The sequence below is a fragment of the Odocoileus virginianus genome, chromosome 27 (genome assembly GCF_023699985.2).
Source record: "Odocoileus virginianus isolate 20LAN1187 ecotype Illinois chromosome 27, Ovbor_1.2, whole genome shotgun sequence".
NCBI classification, from domain to species: domain Eukaryota; kingdom Metazoa; phylum Chordata; class Mammalia; order Artiodactyla; family Cervidae; genus Odocoileus; species Odocoileus virginianus.
In genome coordinates this window covers 37,042,279-37,064,780 of record NC_069700.1, presented here as the reverse complement: position 1 = coordinate 37,064,780, position 22,502 = coordinate 37,042,279, and the positions used below count along the sequence as shown (strand labels likewise).

The 22,502-nt window shown below is 37.2% G+C and overlaps 1 protein-coding gene across 22 annotated transcripts in view; it reads right to left on the bottom strand.

Moving 5' to 3' along the window:
- The window catches only part of MLIP (muscular LMNA interacting protein), a 299,319-nt gene that overhangs the window by 68,697 nt on the left and 208,120 nt on the right, over window positions 1–22,502 (bottom strand). For all 22 annotated transcript variants that reach the window (XM_070456693.1, XM_070456691.1, XM_070456692.1 and 19 more), the window contains 2 exons: window positions 20,360–20,404; window positions 7,759–7,803 (listed from right to left, as the gene is read on the bottom strand). In XM_070456693.1, the coding sequence (XP_070312794.1) occupies window positions 7,759–7,803; window positions 20,360–20,404 (90 nt within the window). The remainder of the gene's footprint in view (window positions 1–7,758; window positions 7,804–20,359; window positions 20,405–22,502) is intronic.

Here is a 22,502-nt window from a genome sequence, read left to right as displayed (position 1 = left end):
AAGAGTCAGACATAACTGAACTGACTTAGCGAAAACACACTTATTTTTCTTGGACTGACTTTTTGATCACAGAATAACTAAGGAAAAGACAGAAGATCCACACTACCTTTCACCCCCTAGAACTAGAAGAAAGAATGTGGGTTGATGAGTTCAACCTTCAGAGATGAGTAGAAAGCAGAAGTTATCATCTTTGATGATACAGGAAGTCAAGCCCAGGGACCACATCTTTAAGGACTTGGCAAGAATTTAACTCTATTTTTAAAAAATAATTTCTTTTCCCCCATTTGATTACAGTGATAAGCAATAAAACTATCAACACCAGGACACAATGATGTCATGTTCTTTGGAGAATTCGAGAGTGGGTGAGACTTGGGAGATCACATCTAATTCTATTCTTAGTCTTAAGGGAGAAAAAGCCCAAGAGATGCAGTATGTGGAGTCCCAGGGCCTGGAGGCAGGTTTTAACGGCCTGTGGGGCACTGGTTCCGCTGTTCATACTCATCAAGTAAACACTTATGCTAGAGCATTGCTACTTGCACACTATAAAAAATAGACATTGTCTCTGTCCTTTGGAACTTATAACTCTATGACAACAGGATGGTATTGCCTCTGGCTGGAGACCAAGGTTGAAAAGTAACTGCCAACACTGATCTAGAGAATGCATTATATAGATAATGCCTTCTTAGAACAACGTCTCTCTTAAATTAACTCCAACCAGCAGACTGTGTTTTTAATTGCCTTTGACTGCAGTAGCAAGCTCTCGGGTCATGTGATAAGAAAACAAAACAGCAACAACAACAACAATCAGCAAGGAAGTCATAGAACACAGCACATAGAAAATCCGTGGGTCTGGCTAGGAATTCTACTAATTTGATGGATCCAAAGAGTTTATGAAAGTACCATAGCTACTTCTTTTAGCCATTTGCTTCTGTCTTGCCTATATTCTCCAGTGCTTTTGTTTTTGTTTTTTAAGTTACTGGAGCAACAAACTTAAAGAAATGCAAAAACATTCTCCTAGTCAAGATTGTTGACAAAAGCAACATTTTCTAAATTATTTAACTGATTCACTCGTTCAATTAATAAATGTTTATTAACTCCAATTCTTTTTTAAATAAAAATGTGGATATACTTGTAGCAAATACTTAAGCTTTTTTTCTCTCAAATATCTCAAATTTTAAAACATTACAGCATGGAGTGAAGCTTCCAAGATTGGGGAGGAGGGTGTGGACAGATTTTAATACCACCCATTAGCTGCAGGACTTTTGAGACATGATAGACTTCAGAATAGAAGAATAGAATTTTTCATCAGAATAATGGAAATAACAATTCCTGCCATACTAAGTCACAAAGTGACTGTGCAAATCTAACAAGATAATATGCATGACAGAACTTTGTAAAGAGAAAATAGCACAGAAGGAAATTGAAAAAGAAAAAAAATTTCTTTCCTTTTTCTTGCTTTTGTATTTATAATTCAGAGTATTGATATCAAAGGCTCTTGATTTCCCAGGAAAATGTTTATCTGATGAGCTTTAAAAAAAAAATGTTTTATGGTTTTATGCTTACTGTGACAGTTGTATTGCAATAAGCATGCACAAGATTTCAATAATTATAAACCATATTCCACAGCTCAGAAAACATCTTTTGAAATGTCTACAACATAGACTGGCCAGACTGAAATATCTCAATAGTTAAAGAAAAGCCAATAGTATGACTCAGACCTGAGGAGGCATCCATGACAAATGCTGGAGCACTTCAGCATGTTGTGTCAAGGCAAATTAGTCAAGAATAAACTGACTTTAAGCTTAAAGAGGGCATCAGTTCTACACAAAAGCTTTCAGGGCTGCAATTTCTGAACAACAGAGGCCTCAGGGGCTCTTAGAAAGAATAGCCCTGCACCACTAAAGCCAGACACAGCAGCGGGCTTTCAGAACCGGGAACAGAACACATGAAAGGTTACGTACTCTTCTGTGTAATGTTCAGTAAGATGCACTTTGCTTTTCCCTGTATGTAGTCATGTGGTTTCAGAGAAGGCAATGGCACCCCACTCCAGTACTCTTGCCTGGAAAATCCCATGGATGGAGGAGCCTGGTGGGCTGCAGTCCATGGGGTTGTGAAGAGTCGGACACGACTGAACAACTTCACGTTCACTTTTCACTTTCATGCATCAGAGAAGGAAATGGCAGCCCACTCCAGTGTTCTTGCCTGGAGAATCCCAGGGCCGGGGGAGCCTGGTGGGCTGCCGTCTATGGGGTCACACAGAGTCGGACACGACTGAAGCGACTTAGCAGCAGCAGCAGCAGTCATATGGTTTATTAAATCTGTTGTTTGTACTCTCTAGATTTAGTGTTCTGTCTTGGGCAACAATGAGCATTTTGCAGTGGCATGAAATTTCAAAGATCTTGGCATTTGGTCCCATCACTTCATGGCAAATAGATGAGGAAACAGTGGAAACAGTAGCTGACTTTATTTTTCTGGGCTCCAAAATCACTGCAGATGGTGATTGCAGCCATGAAATTAAAAGATGCTTACTCCTTGGAAGGAAAGTTATGACCAACCTAGATAGCATACTAAAAAGCAGAGACATTACCTTGTCAACAAAGTTCCATCTAGTCAAGGCTATGGTTTTTCCAGTGGTCATGTATGGATGCAAGAGTTGGACTATAAAGAAAGTTGAGCACCGAAGAATTGATGCTTTTGAACTGTGGTGTTGAAGAGGACTCCTGAGAGTTCCTTGGACTGCAAGGAGATCCAACCAGTCCATCCTAAAGGAGATCAGTACTGGATGTTCATCAGAAGGACTGATGTTGAAGCTGAAACTCCAATACTTTGGCCACCTTATGCAAAGAGCTGACTCATTTGAAAAGACCCTGATTCTGGGAAAGATTTAAGGCTGGAGGAGAAGGGGACGACAGAGGATGAGATGGTTGGATGGCATCACCAACTCAACGGACATAGGTTTGGGTGGATTCCGGGAGTTAGTGATGGACAGGGAGGCCTGGCATGCCACGGTTCATGGGGTCGCAAAGAGTCAGACATGACTTGGTGACTGAACTGAACTGAACTGAAATTTCAAAAGCAAAAGCCAGTGTCTTCTAACCTAGATTCCCCCATCTAACTGCCACAGAAGACTAGTGCTTACCCATCATGTTGAGCCCAACCTGTTTTCTTACTCAGAGAAAAGAGATGCCACCATCCTCTGTTAATACTGTGATGACTCAGTTCAGGAATTAGGAAAGCTTTGAGAAGGGTCAGGCTAGATCTTGGATCTTCCTTTCTTTTTGGTTCCCTTTCTGATGCCAAGGGATTCACTGTCCAGAGGTGTGAAGCCTCAGGACCCTAACAGACCGAACCCAGTCCCTCTTCTTCGGGAAGTGATCACATGTGCCCAGTGAAGGTCACACTTCCATAGAGTCCTGATTTCCCAACTCCTTCATCAGCCTGTTTTTTCCTCCTTGAATTATCTAAAATCGATAATGATTCCTTTTTAAAAGTCACACAGAATAAAGACAAGCATGAACCGAGTGATCTTAGATAATCTATGCAAACTCTGTGACCTTGTTTCTTTATCTGTAAAATGGTCACAGAGTAAATCTCAGAGATAATATTTAAGAGACTTTCTGTGCAATAATAGCCCCCCAACTTAGCAACTAGACGACAACACCCGCAACTCCATACAGAATGACACTGGCAACTTCACATAGTATGATGTGTGAGCCCTACAATCACCCCTTTAAGTTGACACAGCAGTTGTCCCAACCTCCATTTTCCAGATAAGTATTTCCAACACACTCTCATCTCTAAGTCCCTGCCCAGTTTTGATGTACTACATTTCTGTTTAATAGAAGAGAAACAGAGACATAGTTGGTGAACAAGTTTCAAAAGGATCCCGAAAACACTTCTTTCTGAGCCTAATATTACATAATTTGGTTTGCAGGGTAAACAGTGGAAATATTTTAATAGTAAGGGGCAAGATCCTATTTCATTTTTTCCTTGCAGTGTTGAATTGGCACAATTACAATGGAAACAGGTAAGCCAAGTTTAAAAGAAAGAAAAAATGAAAAAAAGTTTTGGGTTTTTTTTGTCTGTCTTTTTTTATTTTTTAATTGAAAGATAATTGCCTTTCAGAATTTTGTTGGCTTCTGCCAAACCCCAAATGAATCAGCCATAGGTCCCTCTTCAGCCTCCTCCCACCTCCCTGCTCACCACACCTCTCTAGGTTGTCACAGGGCCCTTGTGTGAGTTCCCTGCGTCATACGGCAAATTCCCACAGCTGCCTGTTTTCCATACGGTCGGTAAGCTTCCACGTTACTCGCTCCATACATCTCACCCCTCCTTCCTTCCCGCCCCACCCCACCCTGCCGCGTCCATCAGTCTGTTCTCTATGTCTGCGTCTCTGTTGCTGCCCTGCAAATAATTTCATCAGCACCATCTTTCCAGATTCCATATACATGTGTTAGCCTATGATATTTACCTTCCTTTTTCTGAAGTAAGTACTTCACTCTGTATGATAGGCTCTAGGTTCATCCACCTCATTAGAACTGACTCAAATGCGTTACTTTTTTATGGCTGAGTAAAAAGCCAGAGCTCAAAAACAAAATGGCGTCTGTATTAAGCTTAGGCTATCGTAGCAATCCACCATTTATTTTCACTTCAATTTATTACATTTCTCCCCTAAAATAGTCAAATAATTTTAATTAGCTGCTTATTTCATGCAAAGTGTACAATATTTATTTACAAAATTTAACTGAAATCTATAATATGTTCCCCCCAATTTTGTTTTCCTGTGTAATACACATGTTCACACACATATAAACAAAAAGCAATACATATACAGGTGTATGTGCCATCAGAATTACCTGTAATATGGCATTTATATGCATAGCATATGTTATGAACACTGTGTGTGTGTATATATATAAATACATATATTGGTTTTTCAAAGGTATTCTTATTTACTCATATTATTCAGAACTTAACCCAAAAGAGAATTCATAATGGCAAATATTGGAAATCCACTCATAAAAATGAAAACATTATAATTTAATTCATAAATGACAATGATTAAGGGCAGAAATATAAATTCTTTAAAAAGCAAATTTATACAGTATCACTAGTATGTAGTTATTTCTACACTATTCCATATTCAGGGAATGTAAGTACAGAGTTAATGCGATGAGATAGAAGTCAGTGATTAAACTGAATAATTATATCAATCCAAGAGATGTACTTTTTGTGTGTGGTAGCTTGCTTAAGAATAATCACTTCACAAACCTACCTAGATCTCAAGTGCATTTGGGTATTAAAACTTAATTTAAAACTTCGCTAAAAAATTCCTTGAACTCTCTATAGAAAAGGTCTAAAGTAAATGCAAAAAAATTATCATCAACATCAGTTAAAGCAATGCTTTGCATTTTTCCCCCTAGAGAACACAAGAGTCAAATTCATAGAATTATTTGATTAGGCCAAAAAAGTTCATTGTTACATTTACAATGAGTCATTATGTCTTTATTTTATGAAATCATATTTGCTTTCTTAAAATATTTTTGTAAAATATTATATTAAGTCTGACATCTATACATATATTAATCATATATCTGTATATATATTATATATACGTCAGTCTGATAATACATATATACATTCGCACGCAGTCAACACCTAAAATCTGTTTTTCGTATACTATGTTGAGTATACAAATATTTCTTGATTCTCAAACATTACTCTCAAGAAACAGGTACATATATCATTATTTTAAATATTAAAATAGCTATAACAATAGTTCCGTATCTAAAGTGGGAAATTGTTCAACTTCATAATGTCATCGTCGTCGTGGTTTCCAGGGCAACGCCTTCGCTCCCCTGAGCTTGTAACCATGGACTCTGCCCTAGAGAGGCTTGGACAGAGTGTAACTGAATGCTTTCGTTGCTCAGTTAGGAAATTGAAGCCCAGATTCTCAGATTCCTGACTTCTCACTCTCAGTCCAATAGTTAGTGTCAGAGCAGGAAATAAAAGGGAGGTCCTCTAGGCCCTGTTCCAGCATCCTTTCACCTATGCTATACTGCCTGCCACTATTCTAAGCCAGCTGACACTAAATGCATACACACAAACATACCTCATATACAAACTATACATATAAACACCAACATACCCAAGCCATTTGCTTCAGTCAGGTCACTTTGAGAGTCAAACTACATTCTTTATGATTTTCTAGTACTACAAACAAAACATTGTTATCATTTTGGCATGATAATGACAAGATGACTTGTTGGTTATGGAAATAATTGGTTAAAAAGAGAAGAATCTGTATCACACTACTTTTCTAGATCTTTTCATTCCTTTTCATGTCTTTTACCGCGTCTATTGTTTAGGAACCTATAATCATGAACAGTTAAAAGACATGTAATAATATCTAGGCAGTTTACACCATGGTTCCCATTTGCTAACCACTTGTAACAATACGAAATATGAAACACTGTAAGAAAAAGTAATTTTTCTATTTAATTAAATATTTATCTACAAATAACAAACAGATCCTAGAGCCTAGATGTGTGTTTTCCTACAGAGTAGCCACCAGCCCCCTTGTTGGGCCCTTGAAATGCGGCTGGTTGAATTGAGATATGCTGTAAATATAAAATACACTGCAGATTTCAAAGACTTTACCCCTACAAAAAAAAATGGAAAATAATCTCAATTTTATACTACTGTATGTTGAAAGGATAATGTGTGTATATTAAATAAATAAAATATATTATTGAAATTAATGTGACCTGTTTCTTTTCAGTTTTTTAACATGGCTACTGGAATATTTAAAATTGCCTATGTGATTTATATTTGTGGTTCATCCTATATTTCTATTGCTCATCCCTGGTTTGATCATTCTTTATCTTCCTGTCTGAAATATCTCATTTCCTATTCCCTCAAGTTCAGAACCTACCCTACACGATTAAAGATGACCTTGTTCTTGAACCCTTTTCTGATCTCTCCCACCAGGAAATGAATCCTTGCCTCTGAAGCATCAGTATCTTGCTTCCAGCCCTGACCACTCTATTCTAACACCACTACTAGGATGCAAGTTACCAGCAAACATGGTCTGTTTTTATGCATGTTTGTAACCTACAAAACAACCAGCATGGAGCTTTAGTAAAGCATCAGTAAATGTTTACTAGACAGGTAAGCAAAGAAACTTATTCATAATATATTTGTCCTCAGTTCACTTTTTTAAAATTATTTATTTTAATTGAAGGCTAATTGCTTTACAATATTGTAGTGGTTTTTGCCATACATTGACATGAATCAGCCACGGGTGTACATGTGTGCCCATCCTGAGCCTCCTCCCCCCTCCCTCCCTCCCCATCCCATCCCCCAGGGTTGTCCCAGTGCACCAGCTTTGAGTGACCTGTATCATGCATCACACTTGGACTGGTGATCTGTTTCACATATGGTAATATACATGTTTCAATGCTATTCTCTCAAATCATCCCACCCTCCCCTTCTCCCACAGAGTTCAAGTCTGTTCTTTACATCTGTGTCTCTTTGGCTGTCTTGCATATAGGGCCATCATTACCATCTTTCTAAATTCCATATATATGCGTTAACATACTGTATTGTTGCTTTTCCTTCTGATATTTCACTCTGTATAATAGGCTCCAGTTTCATCCACCTTATTAGAACTGATTCATTTTTGTTCAGATAAATCTATCTTGAAAGATTAGGATTTTCTAAAGTACCAGGTCTATGATTTAATAACAGGATACATACCAGCTGACTCTCCGATACTGTAGAAGATGGTGAGGACAGGTTTGCCTGCAAAATTATAAACACAGTGTTTTTTAGTGAAATTCACAATTTAGTAAAATAATATATCTATGTTTTTTAAGTATTTTGAAGTTTTTTGTTATCAAAATAATACATATCAATTGTAGAATTTTGACAGATATTAAGTAAAGGAAAAATACCATTATGCCAACTCCAAAATAATTGTTTTACATTTTTTGCTCATTGCCTTTCAATATTTCTCCTACACATTTTCATTCAGCTCACATAGTGGTATATGTGATGTTTTCTAGAGTGCTTTTCCTTAGCATCTTAACACAAGCACCAGCAAAAGGCATCAAGAATTCTTCAAGGTGATGTAATATTTCATTCTTCATACACTCCATAGTCTACTTATACCAACATTGTTAGCTATTTATATTTATTGATAATAGCAAAAGAAAACAACAGATTTTTTCCTTAAATTACTCACATTAAAAAAATTAAGCTTTCATGAAAAAAATCTTTGGTTTTTTAAATTGTTTTAGATTAATATTGCTTCATCATTCTTGGTTCCTGAATTTCACACCTTTCTTTTGGATTTAGTTTCCTTCTCACTGAAGTAAATGCTTTGATATTTTTTTCAAACTTCCCATCTGAACTCTCTCTGAAAATGTCTTTATTTTGTTCTCATCTTGAGCTAGAATTTACCTGAACATAGAATTCCAGGATAATGGTTATTGTTCCCAGCATCTTGAAGATACTGTCCACTTGCTCTGACTTTCATTAATTGCTGTCAGTCTAAATGTCGTAACTTGGATTATTTGTCTTCACATTTGGTTAGTGTTTGAGGTTTTTCTCCAAGGATTTCTGTAAGCTCACTATGATGGGCCTGAGGGTGACCTCCTTTTACGTGTCCTTCTGTGGGGCTCGGTATAGGCCTTTACTCTGAGTATGCATACGTTTCTTTGATTCTGGAAAATCCTCCAGGAATCTCTTCACATATTGCTTCTCTCCTATTATATCTAATCTGTTCTTTAGAGTTTCAATGAAATATATGTTGGGTCTTCTGAATCCATCTTTCATTTCCATAAAACTCCTTGTCATATTTTTTTAATCCCATCATGCCGCATTCTGGATTGTTTCCACATACAAGCCTTGACAGTTAACGAATCAATATATGTTAAACATGGCCATTGAATTTTATATTTTTATGACAGCATTTTTAACTTCAAGGAGTTCAGTTTGATTCCTTATCAAATCTTTTTATGGTATCCATAACTCCTTTTAACTCTTTCAACATTTTTATTATATGTGTATTTCATTCCAGATTTTTCTATAATCTCTCATGGTTAAATCGGGCTTCCCAGATTGCACTCACTAGTGCTAAAAAACCCACCTGCCAATACAGGAGACAAGAGATGCCAGTTCGAACCTTGAGTCGGGAAAATCCCCTGGAAGAGGGCAAGGCAACCCACTCCAGTATTCTTGCCTAGAGAAATCCTATGGACAGAGGAGCCTGGTGGGCTACATCCCATAGGGTCGCAGAGTCAAACATGACTGAGCGACTTAGCACACACACACACATGATTAAATCTCTGTTTCTTGTATCTGCTGACTCTCCTTCATGCCTCTGTCCCAAGATGTCCTTCACTCATTTGGTGACTTTTTAGTTTTGATTTTGAGCTCCTCTTTAGTCATTACTAATTTTAGTGATGATTTCTGTAGGTATCTGAGAAACCCTGGGTTGGGAAACCATGCCAATAATACATTTCATGTTTGTCCTGGTGGGGGGCCCAGGTGTTTCACTGATTCTGGGCAAGTTTCCGTTGTATTTCATCAGCCTCACAGGGGCGCAGGTCCCCACATGTTCAAGTTTCATAGGTTTGTTGCTGTGTGTGCACTCAGTTGTGGCCGACTCTCTGTGACTCCATGGACTGTAGCCCGCCAGGCTCTTCTGTCCATGGAATTTTCCAAGCAAGAATACTGGCGTGGGTTGCCATTTTCTCCTCCAGGGGATCATAACGACCCAGGGATCAAACCATCGTCTTTTGCATCTCCTTCGTTGGCAGGCAGGTTCTTTATCAACTGCACCACCTGGGAAGTCCCATTGAACCTGCTCCAAATTCTTGGTCTTCATAAGTTTAGCACCCATTTTTTTATGGATGTGCAGGAGTGCAGGGTACTCAGGAGTGCAGGGTAAAGATGTTGGAAGGATGTATGTCTATTTCTATCCCACACTTCATGGATATGGGGCCTTCCAGACACCTGGATGCACACAAAGGATTCATTTATAGCTCACAGATTCACTATGCAGTGAAAGCTAAACTCTAAGTTCCCAACTCCGAGGTTCTGCTGTACCTGTGTCCTATAGAGCTTATACTTATTTTCCCATCTTATATTTTATTTTCCCACCTGGAGCTCTCTCTTCATATCTGGCACCCACAGTTTCACTTTCTTTCTTGTAGTTTGAGATACATATATACTTTAACAGTTACATATTCTCAAGCTATTCTGCCCTTAAATGGGAGGCTGGGCTTCCACATCAGCTCAGCTTTCACCATTGCTGGGAAGTGGGCAACATATATAATTTTTTTTTTTTTTTTTGGCTGCACCACGTGGCATACAAGATCTTCCTAAACTAGGGATCAAATGCTTGTGCCCTGCATTTGAAGTTCAGAGTCTTAACAACTGGCCCAGGGAAGTTCAGGAAGTGGTCAAATACAGATGCACAATTATAAATATACTTGGCTAAGACCCAATAATGCTGTGTTCCTAAACTATTTCTATTCTTTTTGAAATTGCAAACATTTGCAGGGTTTATGACAGACGAGTCAATGCTGTCTTTACCCTCTGAGAGGTGAAGGATGACTGAAAACTGAAGGCCGACTGACGCCCATGGTATTGCCAAGCACACAGGAGTGTGAATCACTAAACGTGACAACCAGGCACCTGCGGTCCTTCTTGTACTGTGTCCATCATGGTTTGTTTTAATTTTTGACTCACGCCATTCTTCACCAGGATGGCCACTGTTCACTGGCATTCCTGGCTGCTCTAAGGCAGCAGGCTGTCCTGGCTAACGGCTTCCTACCTCGAGCTGCCCTGGCTAATAGCTGGGGGCCAGGTTAGTGTCCACTAAGGTTTCTGACTCTTCTGTGCTATAGAAAATTGCCCTTCAGACTGCTCATTCCAGTAATTGCCCAGCTCACCAAAGGCTTCATTTTTAACCTTGTAATGCAATATGAGTAATGGTTACTTCTAATGTCTTAAGATCTTTTTCCTTTAATTTTTCACTATTGGAATAATGAGAGAATTTCTCTACTAACTTCCTTAGCTAAACAGCCTCTATGAAATATGCTGAACTAAATGTGTCTTGATGGAAACAAAACATAGATAAGAGGCTTCTCTGGCGGCCCAGTGATTAAGAATCTGCTTGGCAATTCAGGGGACACTGGTTCGATTCCTGGTCCAGGAAGATTCCACATCCAGTGGAGCAGCTGGACCCCATTCACCACAGTTGCCGAGCCTGCGCTCTAGAGCCCTAGATCCACGACTGCTGAGCCCAAGTGCTGCAGGTATTGAAGCCACGTGCCCCAGGGCCCGTGCTCCGCAACAAGAGACGCCACAGTGAGAAGCCCACACACTGCAGCTAGAGCTGTCCCGCTCACCACAACTAGACAGAGCCCTCGCAGAATGAAGAATCAGCATGGTCAATAGACAAATAAAATATTTCAAAAAGCATGGTTAAGCTTTTATCTCAGTAATTTTAAGAGAAAAGAAGTCACCCACTAAAAATATTTGCACAATTTAACTACATCACTAACATTTTTCAGTACTTTGGGCTAAATAACACCAGACTGTCATAGAGAAAAAGATAAAATATTCAGGCAAATATATTAATTAAATTAGGGGAAAACCTATATATCTTTGTATTCAATCTTCACAAGTCCCCCAAATTTCTTCACTGAGAATGATGACATAACAATAAGGTGTTTTAGACATCCCCAATACATTTTTATTTCATCTAATATAATGGACTTCATATCACTATTATGAGAAACTATTTCCAGAGGGGGGAAAAAAACAGAATTAAATTCGAACTTTAAGGTGGAGTAAATATTTATAAAGCCACTGCAGATCCTTTATCAAAGAAAAAGAATGTTGGCTTATGTGTATTATCACTAATAAAACCAGACTCTCTCAACTAATCTAGTATCAAACCCTTAGAGAAACCTCCTTCTCCTTGCCCAATATGGGTTAAGATTGTTTATTAAATTCTGTAGCTATAGTTATGTTACCAATATTCTAGCAATGATTTTTCAAGAGTAAGGAAAGACTGTTTGGTGAGCTGAGATTGGAGCTGTGAATCGTGAGAGGAGACTACTATATTTAAACAACTGCCCATTGGTTAAAAAAAAAAAAAAAAACTAAACTAAGGAAGAGAAGGAACATGGGGTAAAAAAATAAAATAAAATAAAAATAAACCTGAAGCTGGACTTGAACAGCACCAAGGTTATTAGTTATTTGATCTGTCCATGAAGAACATTAGAGTGAGGGTAAGAATGGCTCTTGTGTGAAACAAGGTCCTATGGTCTATATTCTATAGCCTTTGACATCATTTTAATTACTAAAGAAAGAAAAGTTGGAGAGTGGATGTATTTTAACCCATTTATCATCATTAAAAACCAAAAAAACACAAAACTTTTTAAAACAAACAGAGCAGTCAAAAAATTGTAAAAATCAAACCTTCTTATTTCAAAGCAAATCTGTTAAAAAGGCAAGTTACATGCAGACTAATAGAGTTAGACTAAAGAAAGAAACAAGGATTTGAAATCCACTGAAAAATAAATTGCCAAAGACCTCATGCCTGAGGAACATAAAGAAAAACCAAGCTCCCCAGTCATTGCCCAGTGTTGCTTTTTCATGACACGCACGTCAGTGTTGTTCTTACCCTCTGAGAGGTGAATGATAACTGGGAACTGAAAGCAGAGTGGTTCCTGTGGGATCAGTAAGCATGTAGGCACATGGACCACCAAACATAAAGAATCCCACTTGGATAAACCATTTTCCTTCCCTAAAGATCTCATGCTAGAGGCACATAAAGGAAAACCAAGCTCCTCAGGCATTTTCTAAAGCTGCCTTTCTGTGCAATCTGCAGCTGTTCCCTATGCTTGACTCATGGGTATCTGGCATCACACCAGCAGACACCCTTTTGGGAGACAGAAATAAAATCAAGTTGCAGCAAGTAAAAAGTGTTAAACACTTGCTTTTGCCTTCTACCCTTGCACTCTTAGCAATCTTTTCTCCTTCAACAGTTATGTCCCTCTCAATTCAACAGCATTACAGTGTTTCTCTTTGACCTTTTCTCTGTTGACTTTAATTGTCCTGAGTTTTCTCAAGGCTCAAACAACTCTTATTAATGATAATGTATTAATTGAATTTTAATTCTCCCAGATAAGACTGATCTACAGATAGGCAAAAAGACAAAACTTAAAACAACAGAGCCCCTAATAGTCTGAGTGCTGAACTTAGCACAGAGGAAATATTTTATATTTATATTATATTTATATTATAAAATGATAAGACACTATCTCACCCTTAAGCTAGAGAGCATTCCTGTTATTTGTACATAAGGCACTACTCAAAAGATTGAATTCAAAAGAAGATGGGATACACATAAACAATGGAATATTACACAGCCATTAAGAAATGAAATCATGCCATTTGAAGCAACATAATGGATCTAGAGATTATCATACTAAGCAAAAAAAAGTTAGGAAGAGAAAAACAAACATCATATGATATCACTTATAAGTAGAATCTGAAATTTGGTACAAATGAACATATCTACAAAGTAGAAATAGACTTACAGACATAGAGAACAGACTTGTGGTTGCTAAGAGGGAAGAAGAGTCGGGAGGAGAGGATTGGGAGACACAGGTGGTACTGTATAGTGCAGGGAATTATATTTAATTTTCTGTGATAAACCAACATGTAAGATAATATGAAAAATAATATATATGTATAACTGAGTCACTTTTCTGTACAGCAGAATTAACATGTCTGCATGTGTGCGCAATCGTGTCTGATTCTTTCTGAGCCCATGGACTGTAGCCTTCTAGGCACTGCTGTCCACAGAATCTCCCAGGCAAAAATATTGGAGTGGGTGGCCATTTCCTTCTCGAGGGGATCTTCCCAACCCAGGGACTGAACCCGCATCTCTTGAATTGGCAGGCAGATTCTTTACCACTGTGCCACCTGGGAAGCTTTACAGCAGAAATTAACACACAACATCGTAAATCAACTATACTTCAATTAAAAAAATCAATCCAATGGTAAGCATAGGAGGTACCAAGACCATAGAGATATATTCATGAGACATCATATCTTTCTTCCTTCTTATTGTTTTTTCTATCTATAGATCTTACCCTGTATGAATATCTCACTAAAAGTCACTGGAGCATTTAGTAATATGTTCCCAAATGTTCTAAATATAAAAAGTAGAGTCAGAAGTATTTTAAAAGTTTGACTCGGTAAGTTAGGGAATGATGATTCCATGTTGCTATGAACATAATTGGTAGGCTGAATAAATAACCACGGGGACCAGTGACAGTCACAGTCTACATGTGTCACAGTTTACATTAACGATCAAACCAAGGGAAATGTGGGTAAAATATGGCACCTTTGTGTTTGATGACGTGTAAAATGATGATAAGGACCAAGGCATAAGGGATGCCTCATTAAGTCACTTCTCTTCCTCCTCACTTAGCACAACTGACATAATTATTTTCCATTTCTTCCTCATCCTCTCTCACACATACATATCTTGGAAATATTTCTGAATCATAAAGAAAAGAAAGAAGAATGATCAGTAGAGTGGAATTTCTTGCTGAAACTGTTCATAACTCATCAAATATCTGGTCACATCCTACAGAAGCAGATGCGGATCCATGTCTGGATTTAAGTGGATTGGATTTGTCACCTCTTACTCTAAGATCTGTGGCTGCATAAGGGCATGTCGGCCCTGAAGCACTCCAGCATAGCAACGTTTCCAGCCATAGCAACAAGGGGACTGTGTGTGCTAGCTAAATTGGAGAAGATGACCTTTATTTGAATATCTGTATATAGAGAAGGAAATATCCTTAATAAAGTTTGACACATTTTTAATATACGATGATATTTTGAAAGCAATATACTTCCATTGTAATGATATTTTTCTGTCCCTCCAGCTCATTAAAATAAGATTTTTACCTCTATGCTATATTATATTCAATAAGCCTGTCTTTGTTCTTTCTCTGGCACTTAAAAGTAATTTCTGAAATGTAGTGACTTTATTAAATGAGTTGTTATCAATAAAATGTGACTCCGAGTGAGAGTTTTTTGGATAAATTAGTAATAAGTCCAAATACTTGCCCTATTTTCTGAAGTTGCTCTTTATTAAGAAAGCATACTGTGGTTTTGAATTACATGAGTGAAATGAAATTATACTGGCAGTAGTTAATGAAAAATAATAAATAGTTACAAAGACAAGTATAATGTAAAGAAAAAAAATGACATTCCCCTCCAAAGATGTTAGTATGAAAACAGAATCAAAAGGAAACTTAATTAGAAAATTCATTCCTTAGGGGAAAAGAAACTCTTTAAAAATGAGTGCCATGGAAAACAATCACTCATAGGTTAACTGACAAAGTATGAGTTAATTTACATATAAGAAAATAATTTAAAACATTAGAAATATTCTAAACATTATCATCTCAGATGTTGTCACCAGATTCAAAATTATTCATTCCAAGTTTAGACTGAAGGTTTGGGGGGATGAAGAAATAATTCAGACCCAGAAAATGAATATTAATGTATAAAATATTTAAGGAAGACAAATTATTTTCAGCTTCTGTTGGTGCAAACAAATATTAATGACAGGGGCTCTACTGCGAGGAAGACCTACGTTGGATTTTGCCTCCTCTGTGACTTTGTTTCCTCCTCCATAAAACAGAAATTTGAAATAATCATACCCACATCATAGGACTGGTATAGTGTTAGATGAGATAGTTAAAACTCATCTGTAAGAGCTCAAAACATTCGTTATTATGATTATTGAATTTGGCATCCGTTAAAAACAAAATCACTGCAGATGGTGATTTCAGCCATGAAATTAAGAGACGCTTACTCCTTGGAAAGTTATGACCAACCTAGATAGTATATTAAAAGGCAGAGACATTACTTTGCCAACAAAGGTCCATCTGGTCAAGGCTATGGTTTTTCCAGTGGTCATGTATGGATGTGAGAGTTGGACTGTGAAGAAAGCTGAGTGCTGAAAAACTGATGCTTTTGAACTATGATGCTGGAGAAGACTCTTGAGAGTCTCTTGGACTGCAAGGAGAGCCAACCAGTCCATCCTAAAGGAGATCAGTCCTGGGTGTTCATTGGAAGGACTGATGCTGAAGCTGAAACTCCAATACTTTGGCTACCTGATGTGAAGAGTTGACTCATTGGAAAAGATCCTGATGCTGGGAGGGATTGGGGGCAGGAGGAGAAGGGGATGACAGAGGATGAGATGGCTGGATGGCATCACCGACTCGATGGACATGAGGTTTGAGTAAACTCTGGGAGTTGGTGATAGACAGGGAGGCCTGGCGTGCTGCGGTTCATGGGGTCGCAAAGAGTCAGACACAACTGAGCGACTGAACTGAACTGAAAAACAATGAAGTGAAATATGAGTGATACTATAATTAATCCCACAAGTGACCTGTGATGATTAGGACCACTTAATGTGTTTGTCAGCCTCATTTAAATTCTATTACATTTAAGAGAACCCGAATTAAATTACTTTGAAATAAACTGCAATTCAAGTACACCATGAATTGAAGAAAAACCTTGACTTTAGTCTAAATTGATGGTACTTTACTACATCTGGCTCATCCTAAAAAGCAGACTATGTGGAATGTAACCATGTGTGCAATCAAGATTAAGAAAAGGACATGAATTGTTTTACAAGGATTTTCTATCTTTTTTCTTTTTTTGATGAAGGAAAGCCTTTCATCAAAGGCCCCCTAAAAAGGAATTAGTCGTGTAATTTCTCATTATTTAATTAAACCACTCTCATCTTCCCAGGAAAACTGGAAATCCAATGAACATACTGACGCATTGAGAATTAGTATCTTTGTACATTTGTTTTAACATCAATTCTCAACACCAGTTCTCTGTCTCGCTCTCCTCCAATTTCTGTGAGCAGGCATCTTGCTCTTTCCTCTTTTGATTGTTTACTGTCTTTCCCATCCTGTGCTTCAGAAATGGGGACACTGCTGTTCCATACATCGCTCACACCCCAGTGACTCTACGTAAGTGCTGGGGCATGGCAGACACCAAATATTTGTCAAATCAGTGGGGAAAGGGGGAAAAATTGAATAATAGGGCTAGCAACTGACTATACTTTCTACTCATCACAATTCATAGATTATATAGGATACTTTTTTAAAGCACCCCCCCACCCCTCCAAAGTAGGGTGTTGAGTGGAGTGTGCTAACCAACTGAGGATACCCCGCAGTGTAACAAAACTTTTTCTTCTTGGTTCTAATTCAAGTCTTCCCATTTTTCCTCTGAGGTGCAGAAGATGGTAAACTGCATAATCCCTGCTTTGGAGTAAAATCTAAGAAAGGCAATAACACACCTAGTCCTAGCAGATGTATGCTGCAAAGATGCCTGCTTTCCTCAAAGTTTTGAAGAGAGATGGTAGAATACTGAAATATTACAACCTGTAGGATTCTCAGATTTGGTTTTGAATTTCCATGGGAGAAGAAGGAAGAAAAATATAAAGATTAATTAAGTGAAAACTATTCAAGTCACACTTAATATGATGCACTTGTAGCTCTGTTAATACAAATATTAGAATTTCTAGAAGAAAATATTACGGAATCAGTGGGGAGAGATAAATTAGGAGGTTGAGATTAACCTCCTAATTATTATATTATCATATATATCATAGAATATATAGAATAGATAATCAACAAGGACCTTAAATAAAGCACAGGAAACTCTACTCAATACTCTGCATTAACCTATACGGGAAAAGAACCTGGAAAAGAACAGATATATGTTTGGCTAAATCACTCTGCTGTACACCTAAAACTAACACAACATTGTAAATCAACTATACACCAATATAAAATTTCAATTTTCTTCAATGTAAAAAGTTTTAAAAAAGAAAATATTCCAGTGTCATTCTTTTTTAAAAATCAGGGTATATGGCATTCAAGGTCAATTGTTCACATAAGATTAAGGCTTATAACTAAAGTAGACTTCTGTTCTAAAATTTCAATTTTCTCCTGAAAAGAAATGTCAGACATCACTTAGTAAATGGAATAACCGAAGCCAAATATTTACAAGTGTGACTTCCCTATGATGGCACCAAAAACTAGTTTTCCCATCCCACTGTAAAATTACCCGTCTAGGCTTCCAAAAGACATGGACATATTTGAGGTGTCACAAACAATTCAAATGTCATTTTGTAGGAGAAAGTAAAAAACAAATCTCCAAGAAACCAAATTTAATCAAAGTCAAGAATCTTATCTGAATAAGAATTGATATTTGTTTGAGTCTATATTAAATCTACTTGATGATTCACTTAACTTCAGTTAACTTCGAATGATTCAAGTGCTGTCATAAAGTTTGGGGCAAATGTTAACCTCCTTTAATTAAGTCAGATAACTGACAGAAGAATAATTTGAAATAGCCTCTAACTATGGAGACTGAAGCACCCCCAGTAGGATTATTGCCAATGCTATCAAATTACCCATCCCCTGGAGGGATGGAAGAAGGCATCCTTATTTCAAATGAGCCTAAATCAGACTTGGGTGCAAATTAAGAGTAGATGAGAAAGAAAGGAGAGAGTAAAGAATATTCTATTTTTTCTTGGATCTAGCTTTTGTAGAATATCTTAGTCACAAAAGGTATAGAAACATCTCTAAGGACTTTCTTTTCTTATATTCAACCAAAGAATCAAAGGACTAGCTAAATCATGGTGCATCCAGTCTCCCCAAAATAAGGAGGAGGAAGAGAAGTGGAGAGACATACACGAAGGGGAAAAAAAGAAGAAAGGGAAGAACAATCATTTATTGAGTCACAGCTATGTCAGGACTATACCAAGGACTTTTCATACATTAACCATTGTAAATCTTACATCAGCCATTAGTAACCATCCCAATTTTGAAAGTGTTAGTCGCTCAGTCGTGTCTGCCTCTTTGTGACCCCATGGACTGTAGCCCACCAGGCTCCTCTTCCATGGGATTTTCCAGGCAATAATACTGGAGTGGGTTGCCATTTTCTTCTCCAGGGGATCTTCCCAACCCAGGGACTGAACCCAAGTCTCCTGTGTCTCCTGCATTGCAGGCAGATTCTTTACCTGCTGAACCATTGGAGAAGTCAATTTTATAGATTAAAAAATCTAAGGCATAGATAGGTTTAAATGACTTTCCAGGATTCTGGAGCAAGCAGCAACAATGGACATGAACTTGGGCAAACTTCAGGAGATGATGAGGGGCAGGGAGGCCTGGTGTGCCGCAGTCCATGGGGTCTGCAAAGAGCCAGACACAACTGGGCAACTGAATGACAACAAATAGCCACCAAATGCCTCCACTTTTTAAAGTATTTGCTTCAAATAACTTCCAGGAATAACAGAAAATAACAGTGAAACTTCTAAATAATGTTCTAAGCAGTGTTCCTATCCATACCCCCTAAACATCACTTCCTGAATGTGATGAAGCTCAATAGCTTCACTCAATTCATTATCTGCCTTGGAAAGGTGCAAATGAAGGCAGAAATATATACATTGAAAGAAGATTGGTCATAAAATTTATATTTACTAATTGACTCTGAATGATGATGATGATACTCGAAAATATAAACTAAAAGGAATAGTTTGCTGGTTTGTTTTAAACTAAATATTAAACACTTCCTTAGGAAACAGTCTTATTTACACCAGAATATGTTTGGTCAGATGCAGAATTTGACTGCATGATGGCTTATTTGGTGAATAGAGAGTAGGAATGGGATGAAGCTACGTGTGTGCATCTAGCATATTCAGAGCCAGCTCGCCACAATTTATTGAATCATGTGTGTGAGTTTATATTACATGCTCATTATTAATACATTTTTGTTCAAAAGTGGGACTGATTTCTTTGCTAAATATTTAAATACAAGAAAGCAGCAAACTAGTCAAAATCACCTAAACTGGCAATCCCATCGGAAATAGACAAATCTTAATATTTCAAGTATATGAGTGGACTCTATCATAATAAACATGATAAATCATTACTAAAATGAAAATGTTATCTAAGCATTGATAATTAGAAAGACAGAAAGCAGGTATTGGAGTTCTGTTTGATTCAGCCAAACTAATCAGCTAAGTAAGATCTCATTTAAAAGGAATTCAGTCAATATACTTACCTGAAATAACTCATTTTCCACCTCTGGGCCAATCATACCATCCTATCTCTTCCATTTGTGAAAAATTCAACTAATTCAGTTCAAATGATTGTATAATTGAGTTCGCTCCAAAGCAAGCCCAGGCACCCATTACAACAGCAGTATGTATAATTATAAAGGGACTTACATATTTGGTTTCTCGACCAGCTGCTCTTGGAAGAGTTGTTGGCATCTGTATGAAAATAAAAACAATTATGCTACTAAAGTAATCAAGAAAATATTAAAAGATTCAACCTCTGGGATACATGTTCACCTTTCTTTTCCTATTAAGACTTTCTAACCAGTACTCCATCTTTTCTATACAAAGCCTCCTGTTCCTTTGAAATTTATTTCACTAAGCTTTACTTTCACTTTATTATTCTCTTCATTGCTGTTATCAATCAGTTTTGAAGAAATTATATCTTGTTTATCAATGACGTTCATTCATGGATCATAATAGTTCCTCACGCAAGTTCAGAATTCACACAGAAGTCTCTATCCCTCAATTCTTTGAGCTGTTCAACTCCAAAAATATCCTCATCTGCTCCATTTCAATCATCAGCTCCCAGGACTGTTCCTAGATGTCACCTTCACAAATAAAATGGAAAACTTCTGAACTTTCATTTCTCACATCTGTCTTTTAGAGCTCTACTTCCCATCTACCATCTTCATTTTTCAAATATCCCAACACATGTCTTCAGCCTCACGGAGACTTCAAAATTAATGAGGCTTCCCAGCTCCATTACATATGCTGCATATTCTGTTATTTTAATATCTTAATTTATCTTGCTTCTTTCTCTCTTTGTGAAAAACTCACAAAAAGTAACAATAAAAACATAGGTGGATCATATTATATATATATTTCCTCTAAATTTGCACTTGAGATGCAAAACATGGTTAGAGGAACTTTCTCAATCAAGCTAACTGATTTCATTATAAATTATGAAATACATTTGTACATCAACTATATTTCAATAAAAATGAAGAATTAGCTATGGATACATGGGCTTCCCTTGTGGCTCAGCTGGTAAAGAATCCACCTGCAATGAAGGAGACCTGGGTTCCATCTCCGAGTTGGGAATATCCCCTGGAGAAGGGGAAGGCTACCCACTCCAGTAATCTGTCCTGGAGAATATACAGTCCATGGGGTTGTAAGGAGTCAGACACTACTGAGCGACTTTCACTTTCACTTTTTCACATCAAGTGAACCTGGGTTGCAGGGAGAAATAGACTACAAAGCAGCACATGGAAAGTGTTTTATTTGATGGGGGTTTTGCATCTTGGATGTGGTGGTGGCTATAGAACTATATGCTTTGTCAAAACTCATAGAATTGTACACTAAATGGGTAAATTTTACAATGGGTAATTATACCTCAATGAACCTGACTTTTAAAACAGAATTATATAAGCTACAATAAAGAACTGAACATAAAGACTGAAGAATAGAATAGATACTGAACAAATTCTTGAACTAGAATATCAGATCAAGGCATCTTCTTGGAAGAATTAGGAAACAATAAATAGAAAAAAATATGTAAAGATTAAGACATGGAATATAGAAACAAAAGTGACAAAATTATATAGTGAGAGCCCTAGGAAGAAAGAGACATTTGAAAAAATAATGACTAAAAATATCCTAAATGTAAGGGCAGGAAAAGACTGAAAACTTCAGATGAAAGGGCGAAGAGAGGATCAACTCAGATATATAAAAGAAAACACACACACACACTTAGACACATAATAGGAAAAATCAGTAAAATCATAAAGACAAAACTCTAAAAGATTACAGTGCTGCTCTATAAATGATCACTCTGTGGCAGCGTAGTAAATATCATGCTGACAAAATATTTCACAAGTTATGTTGTTGACAAGAAAGAATCTAGGCCAAAAATCTGTTGAGAAAATGGGACCTATAATTTTATATCTGGCAAAGCTATAATTTAAAAGAAAGGGTAAAATAATGCTAATCTCTGGAACACAGGCAATAGAATCAATACAAAAACACTTACCGAACACACTTTTCAGCAGGAGTTAAAAAAAAGAAAAATAAATCCAGGAAAAATCTATGAATCTTTCAGAAATCAGGATCTAAATAAAGATTAAGTATCTAGATAAAGAATAAATCAAGAAAAATATCACCATTAAAATTCAAATATAGAGGTCCAAAAGATACTAACAAACTCTGTGTGTGTGTACATTTGTACATATATAGAGCTCTTGGTTATAACTGGAAAGTGGAAAATGCTGTGGTATTTAACTTTGGAAAAATACACTTGTAAGTCTGAAAATTG